Source organism: Citrus clementina, unplaced genomic scaffold (genome assembly GCF_000493195.1).
Source record: "Citrus clementina cultivar Clemenules unplaced genomic scaffold, Citrus_clementina_v1.0 scaffold_7, whole genome shotgun sequence".
NCBI classification, from domain to species: Eukaryota; Viridiplantae; Streptophyta; class Magnoliopsida; order Sapindales; family Rutaceae; genus Citrus; species Citrus x clementina.
In genome coordinates this window covers 18,530,914-18,545,263 of record NW_006262075.1, presented here as the reverse complement: position 1 = coordinate 18,545,263, position 14,350 = coordinate 18,530,914, and the positions used below count along the sequence as shown (strand labels likewise).

General features: G+C 35.6%; 2 protein-coding genes across 2 annotated transcripts; both read left to right on the top strand.

Annotated features, from left to right (window-relative positions):
• The first annotated feature begins 2,155 nt into the window (after window positions 1-2,155).
• Window positions 2,156-6,197, top strand: LOC18037883 (iron-sulfur assembly protein IscA, chloroplastic). Its single transcript, XM_006427913.2, has 3 exons — window positions 2,156-2,531; window positions 2,839-3,060; window positions 5,877-6,197. The coding sequence occupies exons 1-3, from the start codon at window positions 2,369-2,371 to the stop codon at window positions 6,017-6,019; spliced, it is 528 nt and encodes a 175-aa protein (XP_006427976.1). The 5' UTR covers window positions 2,156-2,368; the 3' UTR covers window positions 6,020-6,197.
• A 3,791-nt stretch (window positions 6,198-9,988) lies between these two features.
• On the top strand, window positions 9,989-12,825 carry LOC18036392 (putative receptor-like protein kinase At3g47110). The gene is made up of 4 exons (XM_024181266.1): window positions 9,989-10,133; window positions 10,277-10,902; window positions 12,039-12,101; window positions 12,640-12,825. The coding sequence occupies exons 1-4, from the start codon at window positions 9,989-9,991 to the stop codon at window positions 12,823-12,825; spliced, it is 1,020 nt and encodes a 339-aa protein (XP_024037034.1).
• Window positions 12,826-14,350: the final 1,525 nt, after the last annotated feature.

Sequence of the window (14,350 nt, the reverse complement as noted above, 5' to 3'; positions counted from 1 at the left end):
GTTTATTAAAATTTTTAAAGTAGTAAAACAATAATAACCCAAAGAAAAAAATAAAAAGGAAGAATGGACTCATCTGAATAATAATAATAATAATAATAATAATAATAATAATAATAATAATAATAATAATAATAATAATAATAATAATAATTATTATTATTATTATTATTATTATTATTATTATTATTTGGGTGGTGATATTTCTATCCTTAAATTTTGTGAAGTTACCTCACTTTAAAATCTAATTATAAAAAAATAGACATTAGTTTTAACAATTTCAAATTAAGATTGAATGTAAAAAATTAACCAATTAGAACCTCATTAACATGATTATTAAGTTTCAATTAAACTAATAAAATGTATTTGCGACATAATATCTCACAAAATTCATATGCTAAGAAATTTATGCTATTTATTATATGAAATTTATTGACTATGAGAAGGATCTAATTAATTAGTTGTTTAAACTTTTTTCCTAATTAAAATTTTAAAAAATAATGTTAATTTTTTATAAATAATTCTTTGAAATGGGATGGATTTACACCATCTATGGTGTGGAAACATCCTCACCTTTTTTCTTTTCCTTGCATTTGACAGTATAATACAACTAAATATTTTGAATTCAATTTAATAAATAACCAATTTAACTCTTTTTGTTTTTGTCAAAAAAATCCACAGTGTTTTCTAGGATATGGAAAAATCCCTTATTATCTATAGGATTTCATGCAATAGCTCATTTCATTCATATTTTTTTAAACAATAACTCAAAATATCATTTTATTAACTCATTGTTAGTTAGATGCCGCTTGTTAGTTATTCATTGAGGATAAAAAATAATTTTTCATTAAAGAGAAAATTAGAAAAATAAATAAAAGTTGACATATAACTAAAAATGATGTTTATCTAATCCCACCAAACAAGAAATACTGAAAAAGATGAAAACTTATATTTTAAGTAATTATTTTGCACTTTTCTCTATTTTGGCGGCATGAAAGCCCTATAAACCTTATATTTAAGTATAAAAAAAATCACAATTTTCATATTCATATAAGTATACTCTCTAATCGCATTGTGAGCCGATCTGGGGAGACAGTGGTAAGGACTTGGGGAGACAATAATGGTAAAAAAAGAGTGGTGGCAAATCTCAAAATAAAAATTGATTGAAGATTAAGAAGATTTTCAGCACATGCAAGCACAAAAAAATTAGTTTTATTTTTGAATTTTTCTTCCAATGATTTAAAGATATTTTTCTAATTACAATTTGTTGCTTATGACGATTATTCAGTGGCTGTATCAAACTATTTCATTGTTGATTTCATTTAAGAAAAAATTGATAAATTTTACATATTTTGTAGTGTTATTTAATTGTGTAAAAAAATTATTTTAATATAGTTTGTACCATTTTAATAAAAAAAATATATTTTGCCTTTAATGAATTACTAGTTAACGGTATTAAACTAACGGTGAATTAGCGGAAATATTTTGAACTATTATTTAAAATGTAGGGATGAAATGAACTATTGTATAAAACTTTAAGGATGCAAAGGAAATTTTCACTCTAGGATGCGAAATTTAATTTTATGTATATTGAGTAGGGGTGGGCAATAATTTAGTTAAGTTTCAAATCAAATTGAATTGTCGATTTTTTATAGAAACAATAATCCAAACCGAAGCAAACCGAATTATTTAGTTTTTTTTTTTGGATTTTAAATCATAATGTCCTTAATATTTTTTTTTTCAAATTTCTTTCTTTTTTTTAAAACCGATTGGTTTTTTTTTTTTTTTTAAATCGAACCTAAACGATGGTTCAGATAAACTTTTTTAGGACAATAATTTTTTTGTCCACCCCTAATTTCCAGACGAGCCTTAATATATCAAAATTTAAACATAGTCCAAAAATCTAAAACTTAAACAAATAATAAGGGAAGCAAAAAAAAAAAAAACTCCTCCATTTACAGAAGACCCGAAGACTCAGATCACAATAATGAGCTGAGGCGAGTAGAGCAGGCGTGTTACGTGTGAACTTTAACCAACTCGAATTGTTGTTCCTTTCCGAAAAACGATGAGCAGGAGTTTTAAGACAACAAGTGAGCAACCGAAACTATCTCCTGTTAATATAATATAATATAATAGCAGCCACAGAAATAACCGAATATCAGAAAAAAATAGAAAAATTAACAAAGTATTGGAAATCCTCCAACCGTCGGATCAACAACTACTCATATTAGCGAGTCAAATAAAGACTCTTTGAATATTTCAACGGTCCAGATCTTCTGATCAGTGTAAAGCACCTCAGATTTCACTTTTTTATTTAACTAAAACAAAAACAAAAAAAAAAAGATTTTTTTCCATTTCAGTTCTCTCTCCAATGGCGTTCTCTGCAGTTACTGCTCGTTGCCCCTCTCTCCTTCGCCTTCCCAACGGTCATACACCGTCGATCTCCGTTAATCAGAACTCAGTCTCCTTTCGTTTCTCGAAATTAAATCTCAGCCGTCGATATTCAGTTTCAGTCCGATCATCCTCTACATCAGGTGCTCTTATTTGTTTCTTAAAAAAATTTAAAATTAATTTTAATATTTCTAATCGTTTTCCAATTTTACTTGTTATAATTGGTTTAATTTTGAAAAGTAGCTTATGAATTAAGCTTGCAATTCGAATTATTTATTTATTTATACAAATCGACTGGAATTTTAATTTGCGATTGATTAGTTTTTAATAAACATAAGGAGTAATAGGTTGTTGAGTATTATTTAATTTTTTTTTGAATAATTGGATGTTTAATCAAGTGATTGTGTTGTTCATTTTCGTTTTATTTATTTGTTGAATTTTATGTTACAGCGGTTGCGCCGGCGACGGAGGAGCTGAAGCCGGCGATTTTACTGACAGAGAATGCACTAAAGCATCTAAATAAGATGAGGTCTGAGCGTAGTGAGGATTTGTGCTTAAGAATTGGAGTGAAACAGGGCGGATGCTCCGGCATGTCTTACACGATGGAGTTTGAGAACAGAGCAAATGCGAGACCAGATGATTCGGTTATCGAATATGATGGTTTTGTGATAGGTATGTGATTACTTATTTTTGTTTTTTTTTTGGCTGGTTGGTTTATTTGTGTTTAGCAGTGAATTAGTGTGTAAAGCACTTCTAGGTTGTTGAAATTTAAAAGCATCATTTGCGTGCTTTAGAGTGTTTGTCTGGAACATAAAGGAAAAACAAAAAGGACCCGCAAAGCACTTTTCTGAGAAGCAGTGAGAGTGTTTTTGAACTTAAGGGTTTCACACACTCAGTGGTGAAATAATTAACTTCATTCTTGTCCATATAGGTTCAAAATCACATTTTTGCTTACTTTGTAGTGTTAGCTAATTGCTTTCTAGTGTATGAGAAGTATATCCAGTGCTCTTTAAGAAGCAGTACTAGCTATCTTAGAGAAAGCTTTGCCGAACAAAATTGTTAAGAGTAGTGTTTTAGGGTGCAAGCACTTCTACATTGTCAAATGCTTGCAGTGTTGGCTGGAATGATGAAAAACACGCTTATGCCTACTTTATAATGTTGGTTAAAATAGAGTAATGATTTTTAGGTTCTGAAAAGCATTTCCGGTGCTTGCTGAGAAGTGTGACCAGGTGTTTTAAAGAAAGCTTTATCAAACAAAAGCTTTTCAAATATTTATGCGCTTTCATGATAATCTACTGGATTATACAATTAATTACTAATTTTTCCATTTGAGGGACATTTTTTCACGAATTCATTGTTATGAAGAGCTTTATCTACTACAACTAAGATACTTTTAGGTTCTGTTTATATATATGATTGGTTAAAGATAAAAAGATATGAAAAATGATTAGAAGTGATAAAGAAAGTACTGGAAGTTGTTTACTAGAGTGGGGGCAAGATATGGCAAATTAGAAGCAAGTCCAAATGAAACATGGACTTGCTGATGTTGAAGCATTGTTCTTTGGTGCATCCAGACTTTGAACACCTATATATTTAACACTTAGCTGGCAGGCAGTCGGGAAAACCTTGCTTCAAAAGTGGTGGTATTCTCTCATCCATCGACATTTGTGGTGTTCAATAGAATATTAATTATTTATAATATTTCTACTGAGAATTTCAATGTGAGCTACCATATTATTGTTTGATGGTTTGCTGTCATGCATTAATGCATAGGCAGGTATCCATTTGTGTTCTCTTCTTACTCTTGCCTTTTATATTTTGTTTGTGCATTTTGTTGGACTGTTCTAGTTATCCATTGGACCTGCTTTCAGTTAGAAATTTTGACAAAACAATCTTGGGGACCGTTGGGGAAGCATTATAGCATTGAACAGATCTGAAGTCATTATTGTTAAACTCAGGATCTGTCTTCCATTGCACTATTCACAGAATATTACACCATTCGGTAGTTTATCACACTGTTCTTAGAGTATTACGGTACTTGATAGTGTATTTCACCTCCGAATGTGAAATGTGAATAGATGTCCACTAACTGTCAAACATTTGCATGTCCTGACTAGGGATGGCAATAGGTACCAGCTGTAGCGGGTTTGTCATTACCAACCCTGCACTCGCAATAAATTATATTATCAAACCCACCTACAAGCCACTGCGGGATTTTTAGTTTTTTCAAGAACCCGCCTAATGTGGGTTTTGGAAATTACCAAAACCCACTTGCAACCCGCAACAGGCTTTGCCTGTAACCCGCAGCGGTGGCAGCAGCAACAAATTTATTTCAAATCATAACATCACATCCAGAATCATAATACCACATCCAAGAAATCAGATTTATCTAAACATTTCTATAAAAAGATACTTTTACTGTTGCATACAAATATACAATTAACCTTGTACTAAAAGTGATGCTTATGCTTGAGCTTTTGATTGGATTAGTAGCCAAATTTAGGTAGATTTTCAGCCAAAACCGATAAATCTAAGAAGGTTTGGTTAGGTCTTGAGCAACAAATGGCTGCCAATAACTTAGTTTATGTATTTTTTTAGATTTTTTAATGTAATTTTAATAATTAAAATTTTAAAAAATAATTAAAATAAAATTTAGGGTTGGTGGATCCGTATTCGGGTATCCGGTTATCCACCAATTTTTTTGTAAATACTAAATCCACCTGTGACCTACAACGGATTTAAATTTGTAATACCAAACCCATTCTCAACCCGCAAAATCACTAGAAATTGGCGGTTTTTGGCGGGCGGGTTTGGGCGAATCTGTGGGATTGCCATCCCTGGACCTGACTTTCAAGCTCAATTGGATGGTGATTACCACTTTTACAGGACTTGTATATTAAGTATTACGATATTTGAAGAAGTTTGATCTTTATGTAGATTATATTATGCCTCGTAATGTGATGAGTCCTATTGTCATTCTCCACATAAGGAAGTCCTGGCCATCATCCCAAACATAAGCAAGAGTTTGGACCATAAGATTTCACCTTTTTTTAGGCTCACTAGTTTTCACTTGAGAGGAGAAATTATGTTTCTTGTGGACCATTTTTGCCAATGAGCCTAGAATGGAAGTGGATCTTAATATTTCAACCCTTGTTTACAGAAGAGATGTGTCATCACATAATCTACATGAAGATCATTCTTGTCCGAAAATCATACTGCTAAATGTCGGAGTACCATACTGGTGATTACTAACCTAAATGAGCTTACTAATAAAAGCTTAAAAAATTCAACTTGAATGATTTTTTTCGTTCAACTAATTGCGAAAATAAATCCAACAATTTATTCTCTTCTTCACCCACACTGGTTCCTAGTACATTACACTTCCTCATTTGAGATCATGTACAAGTTCCTTCATTTGATGACCTTATTTTCTTTTTTGCACTCTAGTTGTTTGAAATATTTACACTTCCCTGCTTTGCTTATTGCAGTTTGTGATCCAAAGAGTCTCCTCTTTTTGTTTGGGATGCAATTGGATTACAGTGATGCCCTTATTGGTGGAGGCTTTTCTTTCAAGAACCCAAATGCTACGCAAACTTGCGGTTGTGGTAAATCATTTGCAGCAGAGATGTGAAATACATACTGTTTTATACTAGACAATCCAAGTATTGAACATGTCGTTAGTAGTTGTGTAAAAAGAAAACTTTGAAAATGATAGTCGCCATTTACTTGATTATCTCATATTCTCTTTGTTCTGTTAAGGAAAATGAGCATAAATTTGGAATCGATGAGCAATGGGTTTACAAGTACCAGGCAACGCGTAAGAAATAGAACTTCTTTTCCTTTCCTCTCCTTTTAGAAATCAAATGGGTGGCTAGTAAAATTTGCAATTGTTCTGAAGAACAAGTACTTTCGATTTTGGACTTGCAAATGAATAGTAAGAAACATCACATAATGGCAGACAAATTAATACTGAAAGGAACTTGATAATCATTAAGTGAAATCTTATGAAAAGAAGTACCGAGGAAAAATAGTGATCAAGAGCGGAGCTATGAACTTAGAAAAGAACAATAAAACAAAATTAAGATAATAACCAGAAAGAAAGCTCTCGTATAAAGGAATTTGAAATTATACTGATAAGAAACCAAGCGTATCACGTCCTTATGCAGTGTCACCGTGGGTAACTTTTTTAGGATCTGGATGGCTTCCGTTGCTGACTTGCTGTCATGATGTTGCTGCGGCATTTTGTTTTACTGCTGTTTTGATTTTTGGTTCATTCTGCTTTTGGCCATGTCTGTAGGCTAGATATTGTAATCTTCTCATCTTTGCCGATGCCTTCTTCCTTGGCAACAAACTCTTCTGCTTCTGTTACACTAATGACGAATCTCCATCGTCCAAGGCTTCTAATGGCGATCCTTAAATTGTTTCTCACTTGCTTCAGAACACCCTTTTGGTGCTCTTATAATATATGCTGAATGTTGCTCTTGTTATCTATGGTTCACTTCTGTTTGCTGTATATTGTTGTTCATCTTTGTTGAAGCTTAGTTGCCTAACAACACCCTTTTGTTTTTCCTTCCCCAGTGACAAACCTGTTTGCTCAGAGCTGGTCATAGCATTCTTTATTCAACTTTCGATTTTTCTTTCTTGCTTGGGAACACCCTTTTGCTGCTTTCCAAAGGTGTGCCCAGTACTGCCATTGGTCATCCTTGCAGGGCTGATGTCTGTGTAATTATCATCTTTGTTGAAGCTTGATGACCAAACAAAATCCTCCTCTTTCTCCTTCCACAATGATAAACCTACATTCTCTGAGCTGCTCTTGCTCTCGTTTATCTTTGGAGAGTTGGTGCTGGTGTGTTTGTCTTCCTTTTTCAAGCTCACTTGCCGGACAACATCCTTCTGTTTTGTACCGCACGTTGATAAACTTGCTTGTTCAGGGCTGCTTGTAACACAATTTGGCTGCTTTCCAAATATATGCTCAGTACTGCCATTCGTCATCCCTGCAGCGCTGGTATCCGTGTAATTATCATCTTTGTCAAAGCTTCCTGATCGAACAAAATCCTTCTGTTTCTCATTCCAGGACAATAAACCTACATGCTCAGAGCTGCTCATACTCCTCTCCTTTAGCTTTGTAGAGCTGGTGTCCGTGTGTTTATCTTCCTTTCTGAAGCTTCCTTGCCGGACAACATCCTTCTGTTTTGTATTCCACATCGATAAACCTGCTTGTTCAGGGCTGCTTGTAGCACCCTTTTGCTGCTTTCCAAATGTATGCCCAGTACTGCCGTTGATCATCCTTGAAGGGCTGGTGTCTGTGTAATAATCATCTTTGTTGAAGCTTGCTGACTGAAGAAAATCCTTCTGTTTCTCCTTCCACAACGATAAACCTACTTGCTCAGAGCTCCTCCCGTTTAGCTTGGGAGAGTTGGCACCGGTGTGTTTATCTTCGTTTTTGACGCTCACCTGCCGGACAACATCCTTCTGTTTTGTATCCCACATTGATAAACCTGCTTGTTCAGGGCTACTTGTAGTATTCTTTGTCTTGCTTTCACCGTTCTTCTTTTGGTTGAGAACTCCTCCTTCATACTCTTCTAAGTATCCTGTGTTTCTAGAGGTTACCTTTGTGGAATTGGGGTGCATATATTCGCCATAATTCTTAAAGTCTTCTTGCCTGAAATCCTTTTGTCCTGCTTCAGTATGGCTGCTGCTAACGGGTTTCTTTGGAGAATCTGACCACTTGTCTCCGAAGCTTGCATTGATGCTTTCTTGTTTGATACTAGTCATTTCTTGCTCTTTCCAAGTTTCTACGCTGCCAGCAGTTCCAATTACCGAGCCTGCATAGCTCTTTCCTTGCTTGATTTCAGATGCTTCTCCATTAACGATACCATTCCGATAGCTGTTTTCTGGCTGGAAAACACCATTTTGTTTTGTATCTGGTGCTGGCACAATTGCTCTTGTAGATTTTGTCTCTGCTTTCTGCTTTCCTTTCCCCTGAAGCGTGTCCTGGGAAACTCGTGATTTACTCCTTCTTGGACAGATCCTACTTAGGCAACCAGGTGGCTGTTTATGTTCTGTTTTAGATTCTTGTTTTTGCAGCAAAGGGGCACGATGAGCATAAGTACTCATATTGTTAGGGATGGTGTGTTTGTGTACCAATTGCTTCAGCACTTAGTTAAGTAATACCCCAGAAAAGTTTACCAACAAAGAATCTTGTTGGGACTAATCCAAAACATTTTAGTGGCGTTATGCATTGTAAAGTTGTTGCCAAGATTCTTCAACAAAGAATTTGCTTCCTTCCTTTGGATCCTCAACAATTGTGAGAAGAATAGAGATCGGCTTAGCAACAAAATGAACCCACAAAAAAAGAATATATGCCAGATTGCCAGCCACATCAAAATTGTAACTGCTCATTCATTGAGAGAGACTACTTTTCTAGAAAGCAAAAGCAACTTTTCCAATTTCAATTCAGAATAGATAGAGAACTACTCAACTTTTACAATAAAACCAGGTTTGATATGAGTGGTAGAGCAGAGTTTTCACTAATTGAGCTCTTAAGATGTGACTTGTTTTTTTTCTTAGAATAGTTATTAGAACAACTTATTATAGTGGATAAAATCATAAAGCACTGTCAGACTATTATCAATCGGACGGAATATAGCAGAAAATATCAATTTGTTTTATCCAGGAGAAAAGGAAATTAAGTTAAGTATAAACTTTTAATTAGAATGATGCTATCGGATGAACCCAGAAAAGAGAGTTGAGGGTTGGAACGTAAGTATAACAAGAATTCTTGGGATTCCCTGTGGATTCTTGATTGGTAATGAGCTAACTGTAGTGCAAAATTGTATCTCTTTGGTTAATAAGATTCAAAAGGTACAGATCCATAATAGGCACATAGAAATTATCGTATCATTATTTATCTGGCTTTTTGCGATTAATTCTTTCATTTTTTGATATCACCTCCTTAGCTTCCTACTCTTCAAAATATCCAGATTTACTTGAAATCTTATGCAATACTGTTGCTTTTTCCATTTCCTTTTTTTTGGGGGGCACATTGCCAAATAATTCATTATTTAACGTTGTGTTTCTACATTTGGGAATATTACATCTGGGAATATTATTTACATCATGCCTTATTTATGTATCTTCAATAAAGAATTGGCTTGCTGACTGGCATATATTGTTTAAATTTCAATTATTTTTGCATGCTATACAAAATCATATACCTGCTATCATATAAAGCACGTGGAAGACTATCACTCAACTTGAACGTTGGTCTACCATTACTGATAGTAACTACCGATAGGCGATGTGCCTGTCAATTTTCTGTAAAAAAAAGCGCTTAAGAATTGCAAGCTGTAGAAATTGGTAAGGACGAGGAATTTTCATGTCTCTTTCACTATCTTATATCCTTAATGAAGAATAATCGACTTCCATTCTTATTAAGATCTTTTATTTTATTATAGTGTACTATATGAATGAAATGTGAACGCAATATATGGTCTTCTTTTACGCGTATGAAACTAAGCTCTGTGAAAAAATAGAATAAAAGAGGAGGTCTTGGAGAATTATGTGTCTCAATTCCTTTGAACTATATAGTACTACAAAAATGCATCTTCCTAGCGTTCTACAACTATTCAGTGCACTTTCTCTTCGTCTCTGGTGCACCACTACCACCACCATAATCAATGCAAATGAAACAGACCGTTTAGCATTACTTGCCATAAAGTCACAGCTTCATGATCCACTTGGAGGTCACTAGTTCATTGACCAATTCTGTAAACTTGTGCGAGTGGACAGGCGTGACTTGTGGTCATCGGCATCAAAGGGTAACAAAGTCAGACCTGGGAAACCAAAGCATAGGAGATCTTTCGTCTCCTTATATTGTGATTCTCAGCTTCACTCAGGTTCATCAATATTGCAGACAATGGCGTCCAAGGAGAGATTCCCAATGAACTTGGTAATCTAGTCAGGCTTGAGAAACTAATATTGGCCAATAATTCGTTTTCAGGTACAATACCAACCAATTTGTCTCTTCGTTCGAAGCTCATGTTGTTTTTTGCTAATAGAAACATCCTTGCGGGAGAAATCCCAGCTGAGATTGGCAACTTGTTCAAGCTTGAGAAACTATCCTTTTGTGTCATTAAGCTCACAGGACAACTTCCAGCTTCCATTCAGAATCTTTCATCTCACCTGGAAGCTGATTCAAATAGGAATAATTTTGGTGGGAAAATTCCTGAGAGTCCAGGCCAATTAAGAAGCTTATTTTATCTCAACGTAGGTGGAAATCAATTCTCAGGCATGTTCCTTCCTGTTTATAATCTCTCTTCGCTTGAGATGATTTATCTCCACGATAATAGGCTCAATGGAAATTTACCACCTGTCATAGGAGCCAAACTTCCAAACCTTCGAAAAATTGTTATTGCTTTAAACAATTTTACTGGCCCTCTCCCAGATTCATTTTCCAATGCTTCAAATCGTGAAAGGCTTGAACTATCCTACAATCAATTCAGAGGGAAAGTGGCAATTAATTTTAACAGCCTAAAAGCATCTATCACGTGTAAATTTTGGGAAAAATAATTTAGGATGGGGAAGCCAATAATCTTTATTTTATAACCCTACTAACAAATTGTAGCAGATTGGAATGGCTTGGTTTTTATGACAGTCAATTTGGAGGAGTGCTGCTACATCCTATAGCCAACGTCTCAACGATGATGACCAAAATCATCATGGGAGGCAACAAAATATTTGTTACCTTCCTACTGGGATAAGCAATCTTGTGAATCTAGATTCACTTGCTACGGAGTGAAATCAATTGTCTGGGTCTATTCCTCATGCAATTAGTGAGCATAGAAAATTGCAATTACTGTACTTGCATTTCAACTTTTTACAAGGGAGCATCTCCTCCTCTCTTGGTAATCTAACCAGGCTGACCAACCTTGTCTTGGCAATTGCAAGAATCTGATAATGTTGTCTGTCTCCAAAAATAAATTGATTGGTGCTTTGCCCCAACAAATTCTGGAGATAACAACCTTTCACCTTTCTTAGATTTATTTGATAAGGTTCTCAGGGGCTTTCTTCCTCTAGAAGTGGGTAACTTGAAGAATGTTGTTGTATTGGATTTATCTGTAAACCAATTTCCGGTGGGATTCCCATTACTCGTGCTTGGACAAGCTTAGAATGTCATATTGTGTATGGCAATTCTTTCAAAGGAATCGTTCTTGTCTCTCTGAGTTCATTGAAAAGCATTGAAGAACTTGATCTCTCAAGCAACAATTTATCTGGTCAGCTTCCAAGATTGCTTGTGAATTTATCCTTCTTAGTACTCTTGAATCTTTACAATCACTTTGATGGTGAGGTACCAACGAAAGGTGTTTTCAACAATAAAACAAGAATTTCACTTGCTGGAAATGGAAAGCTTTGTGGTGGTTTTGATGGATTGCATTCACCATCCTGCCACTCTAAAGATCAAGAAAAGTCACTCTATTCAAACTGGTGATTTCGGTGATAATATCATGTTTGATTGGTCATTCTCGAAGAAGGAGATCTGCACATGAATCTTCTGATTGGTTACCTATGGAACCGCAGTTTCAGCAGTTTCTTATGCCGAGCTGAGTAAGGCACCTAGTGAACTTTCATGATCAAATATTATTGGTCAGGGAAGCGTTTGCTTTGTGTATGAGGGAATTTTATGTGAAAGTGGAACAACAGTTGCAGTGAAGGTGATTAATCTTATAGAAAAATGAGCTTTCAAGAGCTTTGTGGCTGAGTGTGAAGCATTAAGAAATATCCACCATAAAAATCTACTTAAGATCATCACCGTTTGCTCTAGTATAGATTTTAAAAGAGTGGATTTTAAGGCTCTAGTTTATGAGTACATGAAAAATGGAAGCTTAGAAAAGTGGTTGTACCTGAGCGATGACTTCCTGGAAATGTGCAAGTTTAGTTTGTTTCAAAGACTAAACATAACCATTGATGTGGCTTCTGCAATTGAATATCTTCACCACCGCTGTCGACAACCTATGGTTCATGGTGATCTAAAGCCGAGCAACGTTTTACTTTGGGCTAGCAAGATTTTTATCGGACATTCCACTTTGTACAGTTCCTGAAATTCAATCAAGTTCAATTGGGATAAAGGGAACCGTAGACTGCGTAGCTCCAGGTAGCGATTTCTTTTCTGATATTTATATTTTCCTAATTTTATATGTGGAAACTGACACATTAATGCATCAACTTTTGTTTTTTTTTTGGCTCTCAAAGAGTATGGTATGGGAGGCATCCTTGCCAGGAGATCTATGCAGCTTTGGAGTTATGTTGCTAGAAATGTTCATTAGAAGGCGACCTACAGATAACGCGTTCAGTGAAGGCCTAACTCTCCATGAATATGCCAAGATCACAATGCAGGAAAAAGTGATGGAGATTATTGATTCTTCGCTCAAGAGCTGACAAAGGTGCCAAAATTGAGGAGTGCTTCGTTGTTACAGTCAGAATTGGAGTTCTCTGCTCAATGGAATCTCCAACTGAGCGGATGGAGATGAGAGATGTTGTGGATGTTGTGGCACAATTACTTGCTTTAAGGAGATTTTTCTTGGTATCAAGGTTTGATATAGTGGTCAAGGCTCATATGCTTTTATGGATAGCACAATCTGTTTTTCCCAAAATTTTTATGGGGAAATCCAGCTGTAAAATTTGAGTAATTGAACAACAACTCCAATTGAATTAGAAAATGAAGAAACGACAGACAACCGGGTGGTCCTGCTTAACTCAACATATATGTATGCGTGTCTCTCTCTCTCTATATATATATTTACTGTTTTCAAGTGAAAAATAAACACACAACTATTTTTTTTTTAATTATTTTGCTTGCCTAACAAGTAACAGCATTCTTCAGTTGCTCAGTAGATTCATTCTCCAGCTGGTTATCTTAGAGAACTGGTGTCTGCATATTTCTCAAATTTGTCATCTAGCCGGACAACATCCTTTTTTTTATTTCCTTCCACATCGATAAACCAGCTTGCTCAGCACTGCCAATATATTTTTTTTAATATGGCTTTCACTATCGTTTCCATGCTTCGGAACACCTCTTTGCTACTCTTCTAATTGATTGCCAGAGCTTCTGTTGGTTATCTTTGAAGGACTGGAATCAGCATAGTTGCGCTCTCTGTTGATGCCTTTTTGCATGACTTCCTTGTCTTGTTCTTTTGGCCGTAGTTGACCTCCTTGTTTAGGAGTATTGCTGGTTTCAATTTGAGAGTCCAATTGCTTGTCAACAATGCTTCCATAGCTAGTGTTTTCCTTGATAAGACCCTTTTGCTTCTCATTTGACAGTAATTGGCTTTCTTGTGGGCTGCTAAAAGTTTTCCTTGGAGGTTCAATCTTCTGTTTTTCTTTTGACCAAACCTGCCCTGCTTCAGCAATATTGCTTCCAGTTTTCCTCGGACTTTCAATCTTTTGCTGTTCTTTTGACAAGAAGTTGCCACCTGCGTCCGCGCTTCTAACAGTTTTCGTAGGAGGGTTGGCCTTTTTTGGTTCATTCGACAACAGGTGACTTACTTCAGGGCTGCCAAGAGTTTTCGTCGGAGGGTAAAGCTTTTGTTGTACTTCCGGGCCGCCAAGAGTTTTCATTGGAGGGTAAACCTTTTGTTGTACTTCAGGGCTGCCAAGAGTTTTCGTTGGAGGGTAAACGTTTCGTTGTACTTCAGTTTTCCTTGGAGGGTAAACCTTTCGTTGTATCTCAGGGCTGCCAAGAGTTTTCATTGGAGAGTGACCTTTCTGTTGTTTTCTTGACAAATCAGCTTCAGGACTGCCAAATTTTCCCTCTGGAGTATTCGGGATCTTGTCTTCAAAACTTTCGAAGCTGCTTTCTCGCTTGTCTTTTAACCATCCCTGGCCTTCGTCAGACCTGCTAACAGTTTCCACGACACGGTCCGGCTTCTTTTCTTCCGAAAGGCTTCCACGGCCCATATAATCT

Bases quoted from the DNA above. Each gene is read 5' to 3' on its own strand.
- LOC18036392 (XM_024181266.1), top strand. From the start codon at position 9,989: ATGCATCTTCCTAGCGTTCTACAACTATTCAGTGCACTTTCTCTTCGT. The intron at 10,903-12,038 runs GCAATTAATTTT...ATTATTGGTCAG, and splicing joins ATCAATTCAGAGGGAAAGTG to GGAAGCGTTTGCTTTGTGTA. The intron at 12,102-12,639 runs GTGATTAATCTT...TGGCTCTCAAAG, and splicing joins GAACAACAGTTGCAGTGAAG to AGTATGGTATGGGAGGCATC.
- LOC18037883 (XM_006427913.2), top strand. From the start codon at position 2,369: ATGGCGTTCTCTGCAGTTACTGCTCGTTGCCCCTCTCTCCTTCGCCTT. The intron at 2,532-2,838 runs GTGCTCTTATTT...TTTATGTTACAG, and splicing joins CCGATCATCCTCTACATCAG to CGGTTGCGCCGGCGACGGAG. The intron at 3,061-5,876 runs GTATGTGATTAC...TGCTTATTGCAG, and splicing joins ATATGATGGTTTTGTGATAG to TTTGTGATCCAAAGAGTCTC.